The 17,527-nt window shown below is 39.6% G+C and overlaps 1 protein-coding gene across 1 annotated transcript in view; it reads left to right on the top strand.

Moving 5' to 3' along the window:
* CYP7B1 (cytochrome P450 family 7 subfamily B member 1) overlaps positions 1-17,321 on the top strand; it is a gene marked incomplete at both ends in the record, with an annotated part of 121,383 nt that extends 104,062 nt beyond the window's left edge. Inside the window, 4 exons of the mRNA XM_084281460.1 lie at positions 5,203-5,799; positions 6,248-6,454; positions 12,494-12,672; positions 17,025-17,321. Of these exons, the coding sequence (XP_084137586.1) occupies positions 5,203-5,799; positions 6,248-6,454; positions 12,494-12,672; positions 17,025-17,321 (1,280 nt within the window). The remainder of the gene's footprint in view (positions 1-5,202; positions 5,800-6,247; positions 6,455-12,493; positions 12,673-17,024) is intronic.
* Between the last annotated feature and the right edge of the window lie 206 nt (positions 17,322-17,527).

Here is a 17,527-nt window from a genome sequence, read left to right as displayed (position 1 = left end):
TAATTATTCCTTTGGAAATTGGTGTGTTTCATCTTGAAGTGAGTTTAACACATCTTCAACTCTAATTTTATTTGAAATAGTCTTTTTTATTGTTAATGTATACTCACATGATAATGAGTGAGTAAAATAATGGCTTCTTGTGAGTAAAATTAATAATAATTCAAAGACTTACCATAGTGCATTCATGAAAGCAGATACAGTCATACTTCAGAATCCTTAATTTGTTTAACCAAATAGTTATTTCTCTTTCCCCTTTTTATTGTTTTATATAAGACTGTATTTAGAGATTTGTGTCTTTAAGCAATCTGTGAGTGTAATTTAGTTTAATGAATTTCTGTTTGCATAATAAGCAGAATTCCATTTCAACTCATCTCCCTATTCTTAGGTATTTTGCAAAAGCTTTCATATGTACAGGTAAATAGACTGAGTTACGGATATTGTCTCAGCCTTATACAAGGAAATTTTTGGTTTTGTGAATTTGTTGTATTGGAGATACTACCTCAAGTTCTCTTTTTTTCAGTGTAAACATACTGACCATCAAGTTTTCACTGAGAAACAGCTTGTCAACCACAACTTGAAAAAGAAGATGAATCTAGTTGGTAGCTCATGTCCTGTCCTGATTCCGAGACACGCAGGCTTTCTGTGTGTCTCAGTGATTTGACAAAGATGATGTTTGTATGTTCAGCAAACATAACGTAGCCGGCTATGTACGTACTATCATTACTTTAGCCCCCTGGTGAGTCACTACAGGTTCTGTCAACAAATCCTATCAATATGTATTGTTCTAATTATTGGTTCTCAAACTAGTTCATTTGGAAAATGTGGAACGATGCTTGGAGTTTCTGTCATTGCCCCGTACCGGTAATGCGATTTCGCTGATTGTACTTTCCCATGTGATGAGCAAATGATTGTCATCCCTAAAAGTCGCAAGGGACATGGATGTCATCTTAATAAAGAAATTAAAAAGCACATCTTTCTATGAGAAACAATGTAAATTCCTGACCTGTCGCAGAAAATAGTTCTCTAATTGGTTTTGTGTGGTGGTGCAGCAGAATCGTTTTCCCCAAACGTCATACCGGCGAAGCACTACTGTACATCATTGTCAGCAGTTCAGCAGAATCTTCCTAATAAGAGGACGATTACGTAAATGCGATAGTCTTCAAAAAAGAAAGAGAGAGAGAGAGAAAAGAAAAGAAAAGAAGAAGGAAGGGAAGAGAGAAAGAGAGAGATACTGAGTCTGTTGCTTTTAGATGACAGTATGTCCCAGCCCAAGCTTTCTGCTTGCTAAGGATCAGCCGGGTAGGCAGACAGCTAGGTAAGAACATAAAGAACTTGAAGCAGTTTTCTCACAGTTTCTTGGGATTAAACTTTGTCTCCGTTTGATGATACATTATTAGGAATGATACTGAGCATTGCAACACTGTCAATGAGACTAATTCAGATTTTGATAAAGTAATCTGTCTTCCAGTGTTTTTGCTAAGCACATTTGGCCTTTTATAATTCTGCTAATAAGTCATTCTTTTCTTTTAAATCATGACACACCTACAGTAAAATACCACATTTTTCTGTCTTAGGCAAAAGGTAATTTCCATGAACCCCTTACAAAGCTGAAGTATGCTGCAAGCATTACTGAAATAACATCCATCATTATATGTCATATGAAATGCTTGTCTTTCATCATTAGCATTAAAAAGCTCCAGAATGCATTATTAGAGTAATTTCTTAACTATCATACAAATACTGGCTTCTGTGCTTAGATTTACCAAAGTTGACAATTTTCATATTTTCCACATCAATCTTATTTTTCTAGGAGACTGTGTAAACTGCAAGGAGATAACCAAGCTATTTGCAGCACGGTTGTAATGCAAACTGAAGGATTGGACAAGGAATATAAATTCTCTGAATCCATATTAAAAAAAAAAAAAAAGCTTAGAGGGCTTTTTAGAGAAACAAGTATACGTTTATTATTTTGACTTGTTTCTATTGTACTAAATAAAAAAGCCAAACTACTGAGATTTGGAGTGTGACATTTCTGTATGACCTGGGTTTTTTGTTTTGTTTTGTTTTTATGTGTGTGTGTGTGTTAAAGGTATTTTTTTGCATTCTAACAAGGAAAGGCGTTGTGCTTTCAGTGGTTTCTGTATAAATGCATCAAATAGTTAAAGCTTCCTGATTTGGAAAGCATGTGGCATTCCTCCACTTTTGGTTGATCTGACATTTACCTTTGCCAATACTCTGATGGAAACTCACAAGAATCAATATTTTGGTACCGTTTTAGAAAAGACTACTACAAGAGGTAATTCTTGGCATTAGCTGCAATGGAAAGGCATGGGAGGGGTGAGAGGGAATGCATTTTAAAATACTGTATAGTAAGTGGAAACTTGAGGAAAGGTTTCCATTTGTTGGTATCAAACACCACCGGGGACAATAAGTGGGAAGAGACTTCAACAGCGACAATGAAATTATTTGAAAAGAAAAATGAATTGCAATATTGACACTCAAAACTTTAAAGTCATACCTTGAGGTCAGAACATTTGTTAGGGTTTGGATGTTTGCTCTTCAGATCTTGAAGGGTGCTTAGGGTAAGGGAGATGTTGGGGCATGACTTTCTAATTTTGAGTCTGTTGCTGGATGGAAGGCAGGCACTGTGTTAACCTGTGTGGCTGCAACCGTGTGCAAGAATGACTGTAATTGCTAAGACTCCTGTAACCAATCTTACAGCAATAACTTTCTAACTGCAGATTTTAGTCTTTAGATTTTAATCATTTTCTTATGAAGAGATCTAAAATTAGATCCTCTCTGAGGTACATAGACAAGCTGCCTTTGTTATTCAGGGGTTCCACTTTCCTGGCTAGAGACATTTAATAAATACAGTAACAAAAGTATTTTTTTTCATGTATTTATACATATTGTTGACTTGCAAGGGAATGGAGCCTGAACTGAATTCTACAAAATGAGTATTTTGGTACATACTTACTTTTTTTTCTACCAGGAACCTGATGAGAATAATAAAAATCAGGATTCGTGATGTTCTGTTTGTTAGAGATTTTCTCATCCAAAGTGTGCTGCTTTTGAGAGAGTTTTGATTTAAAATTACTGCTAAAATAGTTTGTTTGTCTGAAAACCCATTTGCTGAAAATCTTTTCTTACTTAAAAATGATAAGAATTGATGTGCGTTTGCTAAGTGTCTGATTAAAGATCACAAAGAAACTCATATTTTGCATCAGAAATAAGCAGATGGTGGACAGATGGTTTAAATTAATATTAATTAAAAATCTTAACTTAAATTGTTTACCCTGTAAATGCAAAGTTAGGAAGCCAGCTTTCATCTTTAGGGTTAATAACACTCCAAGTTTATTTATTAAAAATCACTCCAATGGGCATTCTTTCCAAGCTTTGATCACAAAGATGGTGGCCTCAATAAGAGCATGCAAGTGCGTGAAAGCTGGAGCAAGAGGAGTGCAAAGAGAGCAGCTCTAAAGCTGAACAAAGACATGGGGAGATCCCGCAGAGGTTGGGGCTAAAAATTCCTGTGCAGTTTGGGAAGGAAGAAATGATCAGGGAAGAGGATTGGGAATTTAAGATCCTTTTGTCAAGCCGGCAAACTCTACAAGTGCCTCAAAAACCCTCACACTGTTGACAAAAATGGGGGTCAAATTCTCAATTTATCCTTGTCTTTCCTTGCTGTTTTCACTGGGATTGCAGTGGACATAAACAGGATGAAAATTACATGCAAAGAAAGTCCAGAACACACCCGTCTTTACCACAGAGCCGTGTGTGTATATACAAGTCAGGATGCGGAATAACTATGATAATTCAAATATCACTATATGGTAACCATGGATACTTGTTGACATTTTTAGTGGTAGTGACTACTTTATCTCAGGACATCTGTCACAGAGCCAAATTTGGTCCTCAGTTAAGCATGTAGTGTTCCCATTAAAATCAAAGGAGATTTGTCCCTTTAGTGAGACAGAATTAGACTATAAGTGTGGTAAGCTTTAATATTTTCTGGGTTTATGGCTAGGAGGTTTATCTCTATTTCACAGAGAATGTGTACATTTTAATGGGTACTTTTTTCCCTAATGCACCTGTCCTACAAGCTAAGAATCAGGAGCTCTAAATTTAGACTTAACAAGGGAATCATCCATAAAGAGTTAAGATTTAATTGGGCTTTGGGAGTATTAGCATTTTGATTCATGACAGTTCACCAAAATATTTTTCTGTATTAGTTGACTTTATGCTTGGGGGAAATTTTCCAATTTTTTTTTCTGGCATAGACAACTTCAAAAAGATGTCAAAAGCTACAATTCTGTACCTTAGTACAAGTGGAGGTCCAGTTGTGGTCTCTCCTTAGTACCTCAGGAAGATGGAAAGTTGTCTGTGCGCTCTGATAAAATGTCTTATAATGCCAGGACAGTTTGTGCCCCAAAATGGCAACCATTTTAAGAATGAGAGCCTCCTTCATTGTAAACTAGGGCTTCAAAATCAGATCCTGTTGTGGTCATTTTACTGGTACTAAACAAATTCTTAACAAAAAGTTAGACAAAACTTCAGAGGAAAATAATTAAAAAAAAAAAAAAAAAAAAACAGGTGGGGCTTTAAATATTGAGGTTTGGCAGTATGCAATTAAAGCTGTAACCAGCAGATTCTGAGTCTTGGTGTCATCTCCTTGAAGAAAAGCTGCCTAGATAACACATTTTCTACTCCAGCCCCCCTCATCCACTTCCTCCATTCAGGTGAAATGTGTTTCTCCCTTTCTGCTATTAAAAAAAATAATAATTCATTTTTAAAATGTTGCTATGATTCCTTGTATTTCATGAATTATAACAGTGTAGTAAATTACTTATTCCAGAGTGCCACAGTTACAGGTCACACCCTACTGTTGCCAAAACCAGTACATCAGTCTACATTAAAGGCTTCATGCTGATTTTAGAAGTGCTGTGAGAGTATACACTGGTGAAATCTGCATCCTGACAAAAAAAAAAAAAAAAAAAAGTCAGTATTCTTTCTTTTCTGAAGCAAAATACAATTTATCTTCCTTTTTTGCTTTGCAGATCTCTTCACAGGATTTTGGTTTGGGAATTTTCTTTGTGCTCTTCTTCCAGACATTGGCGGTGCTTATTTTCATTTCCTACTTCGGAAAGCGTCACAAGATTATAAAACCCCATGTGTCTCTATTTTTTTTTCTCTTCTATTCAGGCAGATATATTACCTTTATCATGGACCCATTTCAATATGTTTACGTCATCCGAAATAGCAAGCAACTTGAGTTCCATGAATTTGCTAATAAGATGGCTTCCAAGACTTTTGACTACCCAGCATTGTCGAAAGCAAAATTCCCCGATCTCAAGGAAAACCTGCACAGAATCTACCAGTATCTACAAGGCAAGCCTTTGGACATAATTTCTGACCACATGATGAAAAATCTCCAGGATATATTTGAATGGAAATGCTCGCAAGCAACAGATTGGGAAACAGAAAAAATGTACAAATTCTGCTGCTCTGTAATGTTTGAAGCCAGTTTTGTAACACTATATGGAAGAGTTCCTGCTGCAGATGGCCACAAAGTTATTAGTGAAATCAGAGACAAATTTATCAAGTTTGATGCCAGCTTTCCCTATTTAGCTGCAAACATACCAATTGAGTTGCTAGGAGCTACCAAGAAGGTTCGAAAGGAGCTTATACATCATTTTTTACTTCAGAACATGACAAAATGGCTGGGAGGGTCAAAAGTGGTCCAAGCCAGACAAGATATATTTGAGAAATATGAGCTGCTTGGAGATTATGACAAAGCAGGTAGGAAACTTATGAATGATTGCTTGTCTAAAATAAAATAATTTACTATAGACCTTTGAAATAAAAAGGCAAAATGGCGACCTTGAAATTTTTTTATGTTCTTTCTAATTGGCTAATGATAAAATGTTTTACTCTGAAACAACCCTCTATGATAATTGATTTTTTTTTTTTTTTGTGCTGAGGTGGTAAAACAAGATACTTAATGGTGATAATGAGAAAGATTATAACTGAGCTGCATTTACTCCCCTTATTCCCCCCACCCCCCCGACATTACATTTCAAACTATTCTCATTAAGCAGAAAATTAGACTTCAGAAGCCTATTGGTCCTCATTAGCATTCACTGATCCTTGGCTGGGTCTGTGTCCTAACATCTTTTAATTAGCACACTGCAAATCTAATCAGTGTAATAAACGCTATTAATCTTCCTTTTCACTTATTTTCTCCCAGCACATCATTTTGCCTTCCTGTGGGCCTCTGTGGGAAACACGATTCCAGCTACATTCTGGGCCATGTATTATCTGCTGCGGCACCCAGAAGCTCTTGCAGCGGTGCGTGACGAGATTGACCATTTGCTGCAGTCAACAGGTCAGAAGAGAGGGCCCACGTATAACATCCACCTCACCAGAGAACAATTGGACAACCTGGTCTACCTGGGTAATTTATTTTTATCTGTTAGAAAGGGAAGAGGGTCTCTCCCTGCAAACTCGGTTTATCACTCATTTCTGTTTACTGAGAAGGTGGAGGACACAGCTGCCTAATTGACATAATAACACCCATTTACATCAATTATAAATTATGTAGTTTATAGCTGTAGATACTCTCATTGCATGTAAACATTAAAGCCTAGGTAATTAGCTATGCAAGGTATGCAAAAGGCTAAATCGAAGCTTTGCAATTATTTGAAAAAAGTTGATGCCTATTAAGTTGTTTGATTCTGAGCATCTGCCGAAGTGTTAATGCATTTCAAATACTTTGGTATGGTACTGCCAAGAAAGACCCTTTCCTGAAATTAAAGTAGGATAATGTATTTAAACTGCAAATGTAATTTTTTTCACAAGCGGTTTCTTTCTTTTTCTCTTTTTAACACAACAAAAAGACTTCTGAAGCAGGCTTCAGCATAGCTGTGCCTCCGAACTAAACATAAGAGCTTTACAGATGAGAAATGGCGTTTCCAATATTGAAAGAAGTACCTTGATTCAAAACAGAGTGTTGTAAGGGAGATCCAGGTCTTCCAGTTCGAGACCAGTGGTTCAGAGGGAGGCCACCATTAGAAGTTGTATTCCGGAGCTGGATGGGCCTTCAGGGCATCAGCTGATGGCTTCATTTCACTTGCCAGTGCACAAGCACAGCAAGTGCACAGGCACTTCAAGATTATTGCTGAAATTAGCCCAAGGGAGGAGAGAGGGAAACATTCATAGGTACATAGAGCAAGGAGGAACCTAGCCTTGAAGCATCTGAAAATCTCTGTAGATAGTAGTATCAGAATAGACAACAGCTGTAAAAAAAAGCATAAAGGATCGATATTACTTTCACTTTAGATATTGATTCCAATCCCCTGTTAAAGCTGAGCTCATGTCTCTGGGGTTTGATAGCTGGTGGCCTGACCTGATGGTCTGCTCTAAAAGGAAGCTGTATCAGAGCAGAGTCACTGTTCCTGGGGTGCATCTAAGTGAGGGCTGCCATTCTCCAGGACCATCTCGTATGGCATGCTTCAAGAACCTGTGGTCCAATTTGAGTTGTCTCTCACAGCACAAATATAAAATTGAGTTTGATTCAGCTACTTTGTATTAAAGCATTAGTGTTAACCATATATACCATGGGTCTAGTAAGTCGGTTTCATCTGGAGGCACAGCTGTTTTGGTGCAGATTTATCTCCAAGTGATGGAGCAGGCTTTTGATGTCAAGATAACATGACATTCTAAGCAATTTATATACTTTAAAGAACACAAGTAAAATTGCTTCACATCAGAGTTAGCATCCACCAACAAATAATAGAAAAGGAAAGTTGCCAAGCATCAAGATCAAGAGAGAATTTATTTTCTATTTGGAGACAGAGATGGAAATGGCAAGGGAAAAATACAAGCACCCCAGAAGTGCGAGAATAAGGAAAATAAAGCATGTACCTCACTAAAACCAGCTGGTGCAAAATGGAGTGAACACTTTACAACATCAACTGTGTCATCCCCCCACGGCTCCTACAAATTGTCAAGCACCTTGGTAACATTTGATTTACATGTCGAGAGGAAAGTGCCACATCCTACTTTGTAGTAGTCTTGTAACACTTTTGTTAAATTTTATAATCGCGTTAAAAGTAATGTGGTATGAACAGAAGCTGGATTTCAATTCTTCTGGCACTTAAGTCATAAAGGGCTGGATACTGTCCCATAAAATAATAATATAGAAAGAAAAAAACTGTACTATAAGAGAATTAAATTCATGCTTCAGTGGAGAACGGAAGGAGATGTTTTCTTAGTAAATGTATAGGAAGGACAAAGGTCCAAATTTTCATGGCTTGTGCACCAAAAATTCCCTGTCTGCTCTGGCAGCTGTGTGGGGAAAAGCACGCTGTGGGCCAGCCCTGCCTTTGCACTTACAGCTTTCTGACCACGGCATCTGAGAAGGAGCTTTTCTTCTTTCCTCCTTCTCCCCCATACCAACGCAGAGCACAGAAAGCCAGGAATTCCTGTCCCTGCTCCCGAGTAAGGCAGACAGGTGGGATTCTTGTGTATTTATCACCTTGTCATCTCCTTCTCCTGTTTTAAGTGCTCTGATTCCCCGTCCTCTTTTTGGCCTGCTGTAACAAGAGCCTTTTTTTGGATTCATCATGCTATGGAGAGCAAGCAGGAATTGCTAAAAAGCCTGTCTCAGAGGCAATGTTGTTGTTCTGGCCATATTCCTTGGGTCTAGGGAATGACATGTCCTGATTTACTTCTAAATTCAAAATACAGGTATGTGAATTAAAAAAAAAAAAAAAAAAAAGTCTTTCAACCCACAGCAAAACCAGCTCTTGTCACAAATTGTGGCCCTGATTATTTTTTCTTATGGCATTTCTGGGGCAGCACACTTTGTATCGTTTAGTTAAGACTTTTCCAGCAACCAAAACACGCATACTTGTGTGCGCTTACAGAGTAACATACATTATTAGTCATTATGAGTCACAATGGAGCTCTAATACGGTAAACGATACATGAGAACGGTCTGTCAGCTTTTATGGTTATACTGGAAATGCAAAGGGTAGCGCAGAAATACACTTGGTGCATGTGTAATGCTAGGCATGTTTAGTCAGTTCGTTTGTTTAATATTAGTCCATTCATTTATCTGGTGAAGTATTCTTGCCCCAGGTCATTGCTGAATCCCAGATATTTCCTGCAAAAAGAGCACAGCTTGAAAATTTGTTTCGTCTATACGAAAGGGTTATGAATCCAAAAACAGATAATGCAGAGTATGTAATCGTAACACAAGCATTAAGTGTTAAAATTGCTGGTTGGATTGAGATACATGAATATATTTTCCTGGAATGGGCTGGGCAGTACCATGTAGTTCTTCCTAAGTTGCAAATGTACTTGTTTCCAATTGTCATTTCTGTTGGCACACCTCGGTGCATGTAAGTGACCCCTCCAAATATTTGCATACCGATAGCTATTTTCCTACAATACACTCTAATAATGGTGGTACCCTATTACCTGCTATCTGCTAGTGCAAAATTAACAATCCATTATGCACAATAAGTTTTATAAAACATTTACAGATCGAGATCATGTTTAATTAAAATTAACTTGCTTATGAAAGCCAAATGCACTTATGATTCACAATGACCTTTTATTACCTGCAGTCCCTTGTTTTGGCTGGATGATTGACAGCTTGCTGTTTGGCTACCATGTTGTATTTCAGCTGACAAGACTTTTCATTTTAACTCAATTTGCCTGCCTATCACAAGCTGGTGGCAGGCCAGGCTCAAGTCACCCAGCTTTGCCTCAGCAGCTTGCTCTATTTCTCATTAGTACGCATTTATTCAGTGGAAATTGGAAGACAAATGCTTGAAGGCATGTGAACTAAGTATAGCAAATTAGGGTTTAAAGACTGAATATTTATAAGTATATTGAAACAGTTTTTTTAAAAAAATCTAGAATGAATTGGAGGCTGAGTGCTAGCTTTAGTATAAGAGAAATGAAGAGAGAAGTGGGAGGATTCTAAGAATAACAATACTATGAGATATTTCTCTCTCTCTCTCTCTCTAGAAAATATGTAAAATCTCTCTGACAACACCTTATCAAACAACAGCCTGGCTTCTTTATGTGGCGCTTGTACAGCGAAGTTTAGCATCTCGTGTGTGTAAGAAGGGGGAAAAAATGAGGGTCATGTTCATTTGCTGCTTGGTTATCCCTTGGTATGCTTTAAATTGCCTTGTTTGTTCGGCACAAGCACAGAAACAGATGTTGCTCTACCGTGCTGGATAATTTACTGTACCTCATGGTGCAGAATGGAAGGCCTCCCAAGCTACCCAGCTGGTCTGTCAGCAGCAATGGCTGGTGTCTGCTGAACTATGACAACTGCAAGCAAAGGCTGCGGCGTTATTGTGCAGTTGTCATTCCTCCCAACGTATAGCCTGGGCATTTGGGGAAGGCTGACTGTCTATTTTTTTAATGTTAGCCTGCAAACCCGTATAAGCTCCATCCTCCTTTGTTGATCATAATGTGACTCATTACTAATGATTATCGGCATGATCGCTCAGAGCTAGAGCCAAGCTTGCCTTCCACACATAGCTGGTACTGGAAGGTAAAGCAGATTTGTCATTTACGATCTGACCGCTAAGCCACACTTTGTGCTCCATTATTGTGATTAACTTCTGCATAAGATACGCTGCCCAATTGTCAGCTGCGATCCGGCAGCGGACACCGAATGCCGCGCTCCCCGGGAGGATGGCCCCCGATAGGATGTGACCGCGTCACTCGTCCAGCTAAACGCACACCCGCTACTGTGCAGCGGTGTTTTAGTAATTATTTTTCCTTTCTTGCTCTCCCCAGCCCCCACCCGATTTGATTTCTTGGGTGAACGGTGCTGCATGTACATCGCCACCGTTCCCAAGCCGGAGTTAGGGGCTTTGTTTTTTTGGAGGCTGGGGGCAGTCTGGGAGCAGAGGCTGGACCCTCCCTTTGTACCGCGCAAAGTTTTGTTGCCAGAGCGCTGCCAGTTGAAATCTATCGTGTCAGGTGCCTTGTGGCTATCCGCAGTAGAGGCCATATTCTGGAACCGGGGTTCTTCTCTGGCTTCGTCACCAACAAGCCGATTTGACTCTGCCTGATTATAGTAACGAAGGCAGTCCAAAAGAATATGCACAGACTCACTGTACGTCACATTGAATCACGGCACTGGCCACACAGAGCTGACCGCAGCCTCATTTCTTTAGACAAATGCATGCTTAAGGAAAAACCTCTTGCAAGAAAGCATCCAGGGCCACTTTATTTGCTATGCATGCTGCACCAGATTTAATTTTTTGTGAAAGAGCGGTTGTTATTATTTTTTTCAGATGCATCTACACTGGGTAGCTACTGTCTCTAATAAACCAACCTTTTGGGTGCAGCAGTTACAGTGCTTCGGTGAACACTTAGAGCAGGCTTATTTGGTATCACAAAACATAAATACAGGCACAAATGGATTATTATGTGAAAATGAAACCTGATTTTAGGCTGTTTTTCACACTGGCGATTAGAAGGAATCAGGCCACATATAACAGCACCCATACATGCTGGTGGAAAAATAGTCAGTTTTGATTACAAAGTGAGAGATGCAGCCCTAGACAGGAGCTACATGCTGATATACATGCTATCAGAATGATTTATGCAAATTATGCATATTATTCCCAAAGGAATTCCTCCTCAAACTGCCAGGATAAATTGCCGGAAATTAGCCATAAAATCTGTCGTGCTAGGAGCAAAAGGTGAAGGCCACTGGGAAAGCAAGGACATTCAGCTTCTGGAGCCTTCCAGGACGTGATGGTGGAGAAAAAATCATGCTTCCCCTAGTACTGAAAGGACTACATTTTGTTTTCTCTTTGCAATTAAAAGTGTCTTTCTCTCTTAAATCTACCAGGCAAATAATGAATTGTTTTCATTCACTTGGACCATAATAGACATTATCGTTTGGCAACGTAGCTCATTGAAAACAAAATAAATTTAAAAATCCTCAGCCTGACTGCGGAATTAACAAGTGAAATGTTTTTTTCTAACGTGTAGCCCTGACGCTACATCCACCAGCTTTTGAAAGGCAAGCCGAATAGCTCCGTGGATGCTTTCACTGGTATTTACTTGCAACCTCCGAAATATATGTAAATGCATAAAGCATTCATGTTTTCTGATTGCGTTGTTTTCAACGTGATGCCTGAATAATGACTTTCCACCCAAAATCCAGGGCTGCCTCCAGCCGACACGATTTCCCAGAACTATCAGCGAGAATCACATCGCAGTGCTCAGAGCAGCGGCCCCCCGCCCTGCGGGACTGTTTAGTACCTCCTCGTGGTGTCTGGTTTATGTTTTGTTATCGTTGTGGTTTGTTGTTTTTTTTTCTTTTTCCTTTTTTTTTCCTTCAGCCTGCCCTACTAAACCTGTCGAGATGCAGCAGCTGCAGCCATGTATAACTTGCAGTCATCTCCCATATTTCTGACGCTTCCCCCCCTCTGTTTTTGTTTAATCGCAGAAAGCGCCTTAAACGAGAGTTTACGGATGTGCTCGTCTTCCATGAACATTCGCATCAGCCAGGAGGATTTTGTCCTCAAGCTTGAAGGGGATCAGGAAGTCAGTCTGAGGAAAGGAGACTGGATAGCCCTTTACCCTCAGATTTTGCACATGGACCCCGAGGTCTATGAAGATCCTAAGGTAAACACTCCGCTGGTGTTACTCTTCCTACTTCAGGCACATTGCAGCAGCCTGGCCTTTTGTGATAGGTTTTTTCTTTTTCTTTTTCTTTTTTTTCCTGCTGTTCCTTCTTGTGGAACAAATCTTCCGACTTTCAGATGTATTTTCGAGGGCCCTATAGGTCAAAGGATTCATGGCCTGAAGAGAGAAATATGGTGATGAGACTGACTGCTACTGCTTTCAAAGGAATTGACAATTGCACATTGACTACCATAAACTTTAGGCTAAATGTGGGTTTTGTTTGGCAGTGGATCATTTGATACCCAAGGAGGGCTGAATAATAGAAGGTGGTTTAAATAGCAAATAATGTGGGCCATTTAGCTAAGTGCCCCCAAAGCATCATTGACTCTCTGAAGCCCTATAATAGCAGTCTTACTTGAGCCTTATGCTTTTTCACCTCTCTTCATAGGGATTCACCCCTTCTTGATCAATTAGTATAGTGTTGTGAACTTGAAACTGCAAAGCTGTTGCTCCACAATGAAGCTCCGAGGGTAATTGTGTCATCTCCTTGTATTTTTCTCTGACGCTCGAGTTAATGAATATCAAAGACTCGAAATTAATCCACCCTGCCTCAGCCTTAATACGGCTTCAGAAGTTCACCACCTGCATGCAAATTGAATAGTCCTAGTCTCCAGTAGGTTATTCCACCAGGTTGTTGTCCAGGGTACCACATAGGAGGTGAAGCTGTATATACGCTGAGGCCATTAAATGCCTCCTTATCCAGAGAGGTAGGAGTTACACCTGAATCATTCCTCATCCCCCTTTTCCTAGGCAAACAGCTCTCTCCCTGTCATGCTCATTTCTGGCCTTGATATTTGAGCCAAAGATGCGTTTCAGACCGCAGTTCAGCTTTGGGAGACATAGGATGTCTTTAAATGTTTGTAGAAACCCCATGTTGGAGACAGTGCTCCTTGAAGCTTTTCCTTTTGGGAACTTGGGGATAAAGATGTGCATGTGGGGTTGCAGAAGAAGGGTGATGTTCAGGTGCCTTGTTTGTGCAGGACAGCTTTTCGCTGTGCAGGAGCTCCGCCAGAGGCAGTGAGAGGAGGTGTGGAGTGTGTTGGAGTTAGCAGAAGTAGGGTATAGTTACAGGTATGAATACAAAGGCCACGAAAATGGAAGTGACATCCAGTGGAGCCCAGCAGTCTGTACCCACCCAAAAATAAAGACAAAGGCTACTAAGAAAAACAGTGTTTTAAAAAAATCATATACTGGCAAATAGTTAATTAATATTTTTATCCTTATAAGCCACAACTAGCAAATAAGCTTTTTTCTCATTTTATTCTTAACACTTTATTTTGGAGAACATTATTGATTTGTCAAAAGTCCATCTGTTTGTTTAGGTCCTAGACCAAAGCATCAGAGCGGTAGCTGAGCCCCTCCCTTATTCAATAATTGTCAGAATACATTACCATATTTCTATTGCTTGAATATATCTGCTTGGTATCAGCTCTGCTCAGCTTTCACAGTACAGCTTTAGTTCATATATTTCATCTTTTTGATAGTGAATGAGCAATCCACACTTTGCAGTACATTGATTTCAGCACATGGGCCCTCTCGAAAAGTGGGGAAATCACTGTTCTGTTTGGTTCTTAAAATATGCAGTGTGCTTTCAACAATAACTACTGAAGATCAGATAGAGATGGAGAATGAATTTTTTGAAAGGTGCAGTCTTGAGCTTGTCATGTATTTAGGGAAAACTTTCCTGGGAAAACAGGCAGCTTGACGAGATAATTTTGTAGCAATGCTTTTCTCCTGGATACATAAATTTAAGTTCAAGCTATCTTCTGCTTTGGCACCATATTGTGTAAGTGTGAGCATATATTGTTGACCTCCTTCTTCACTTAGAGCCTAAATAAATGAGTCAATTTTTATGAAGTGGGTAAGTGAACCTCTGAATCATAACACAGCTAAGTTACAGAGCTCAGTAATTGAACTCTGCAAATCCCATAGAATGAAATATGAGGAAATCCTGCAGGAAACCCAACATGGATGGTGGCTTCCCAAACAAAGCTAAATACAAGAGCTAAATACAAGATGTGACAGAGAGAGACTTACACCAGTCACAGGAGATTCCTCAGTTTTCATAATACTCTGAACAGGCCATCCACACAAAACTTCATCTCCAGTTTCTTCACCCTTTCCTCACCATGATCCAGCCTCTCCCATCCAAGCAAGCCTCATGCATGGCTGAAAGCTCCTGCGCTGTCAAAAATAAGTCTTCCCTTAAAAGCTAGCTTGCTGGCTCAAAAAATCTATCCGAACCTAGGGGATTCAACAACACAAGCATGAGTTTGCTGTCTCACATGTGTTTTCTGATTTTTCCAATTCCCTACACAACAATTATTTATTTATTTATTTATTTATTTTTGGTAAAATGAACTACAGCTTTCAGATGGCTCTTGGCATTTGGTTTGTTCCAGTATGTATATATGTATGCAACACCATAGTTCCTCACATCTCCAGACACGAGGAGTTCACCTTGTAGATATATTCCAATTAAGTGATTTGGTTTAGTGTTTTTTTTTGTTTTGTTTTCTTTTGTTTTGCTTTTTAAGCTGTCACAGTTCATGTTTGGCAGTGCTTTTTTTGATCAACAGGTTTTACATTTCAGGAAGTGAATCTGTTTTAAGGAAGAGGAGGGTATTCTGGTCTTTCATTTCATAGAATCATAGAATATCCTGAGTTGGAAGGGACCCTTAAGGATCATCAAGTCCAACTCTTGACACCACACAGGTCTACCCAAAAGTTCAGACCATGTGACTAAGTGCACAGTCCAATCTCTTCTTAAATTCAGACAGGCTCGGTGCAGTGACCACTTCCCTGGGGAGCCTGTTCCAGTGTGCAACCACCCTCTCTGTGAAGAACCCCCTCCTGATGTCAAGCCTAAATTTCCCCTGCCTCAGCTTAACCCCGTTCCCGCGGGTCCTGTCACTGGTGTTAATGGAGAAAAGGTCTCCTGCCTCTCGACACCCCCTTACGAGGAAGTTGTAGACTGATTTGTTACTGTTCTTCAAAACACTTCCTTTTGGTTGGGGTATTCAATGAGACTGAAAATAATTATTTCTCAGTGAAAAAAAAAAAAAAAAAAAAAGAACATATAATGGTTTTTAACATTCTTGCCATGTAGAGAAACAGGTCTTCAGCACCCCAAGTTATATCCCCTCCAGTGCACATTCTCCTTCTCCCCTTTCTCATACCCCAAATCCCCTGCCACTGTTTTTCTCAACAACCAGACATACAGTGTGTTGTTTCCAGAGCCTTTAACCTAATGGGTAGATCAGTATCAGTGCATTTTATCATTATGTTGTTTTGTGGTGTGGTGTTGTTTTTTTTTTTAATCAGTTGAGGTGGTTTCTGTCTGACTGACTTGTTCCCAGCCAGCTCCAAATGGCTGCTGCTATAGCAGATGTATGCAAAGCAGGACAAATGCTAATGAGTGACCATAAGCAAGAAGTGTCTGTCATTTTTATTCAAAGCATGCAGGAGGATTTTGTAAGTGGTTAATTTGCCGTTGACTGAGTGAGGATGCCAGATCTCCTTCATTCAAAAACATGAATTATCTCTAAGCAGTGATCCTGCTGCTGGGAAGTAGTCAGAAAGATGTTCAGTTTATGGAATGTAAGTTACAAGCCCAGCCTCAAGCCTTACCTGAAAGTACACTCGTTACAATGGTCAGTCATTGGCAGTTGTCCTGCTTTGCACATAGCTTCTGGAGCAAACCATGTGAAGGTCAGATGTGGGAAATTAAGCAGCAACCATCTCCAGCTGAAGGGAAAATTGACTGCAAAGTATCAGGTCTGCTTTTCGAATAATCTGCACCACTGGGTGCAAAAGAAGGATGGATTTTGCTCTGATCTTGCAAGAACAAGATCAGTGCAATGCATTGATTTATTCATAGGCATTTGCACAATTTGACAGATTATCCTTATTCGTGATGTATGTACCACACCAAGCACATATGATGCTTTACAAGAAAATTGTCCTTCCACTAAGGTTCATTGTCTCTGCTACAAAGCGGTCAAAATCTAATTACAATCAATACAGGCCAGACACTCAGTGGATGAGACATGGAAGTTGAAGGAACTTGATGTAACGCAGCTAAATAAGTGGATTTCATCAGTATTCTTTACAGGGGCGGTAACGTGAGCTAATGAAACTTGGGGCAACCAACTAAAAAGGAGAAGCTGTCTACTCCTTGTCTTCCTCTTGATTCTGGTTTCTGAGTTTAAGAAGTACCACTGACATGCAAACAAAGCACCTCATATAACTGTTTCATTAGATATCTCACTCTCTTTCTCTTTTATTTTCAGGAGTATAAGTTTGATCGTTACATAGAGAATGGCAAGAAGAAAACCACGTTCTTCAAGGCAGGAAGAAAACTGAAGTATTTCCTAATGCCTTTTGGCTCTGGGATCAGCATGTGTCCAGGGAGGTTCCTTGCGATGAATGAGATGAAGATGTTTCTTTTCTTACTTTTGGCTCATTTCGATGTAGAACTAGTGGAAAGCAAAGCTGTCAGACTTGATAACAGTCGTATGGGCCTTGGTATCCTTCTGCCAGACGTTGATATTGCCTTCCGTTACAAGCTAAGGTCCCTAAAAAAGTGAGCGGCTGCCTATATGTCTTCTACTAATCTCAGTGTTAGCTCTGTTTCCTCACTCAACTTTGTATTCTTGGGAATGTTTGCTTTTACCCTATCTGCTTTCACCTCCTCCTTACTTTTTTTTCTGAGGAGCAAAGCCCTTAGGCTAGAGGTAGATGTCGGACATGGGAACAAGCAACCCTGCCCAAGTTGTGAGTAGTGAGGTGAGAT

This window comes from Netta rufina (assembly GCF_964035555.1).
Source record: "Netta rufina genome assembly, chromosome: 2".
NCBI lineage: Eukaryota > Metazoa > Chordata > Aves > Anseriformes > Anatidae > Netta > Netta rufina.
The sequence above is the reverse complement of the archived record's forward strand: the minus strand, read 5'-3'. Positions and strand labels throughout refer to the sequence as shown.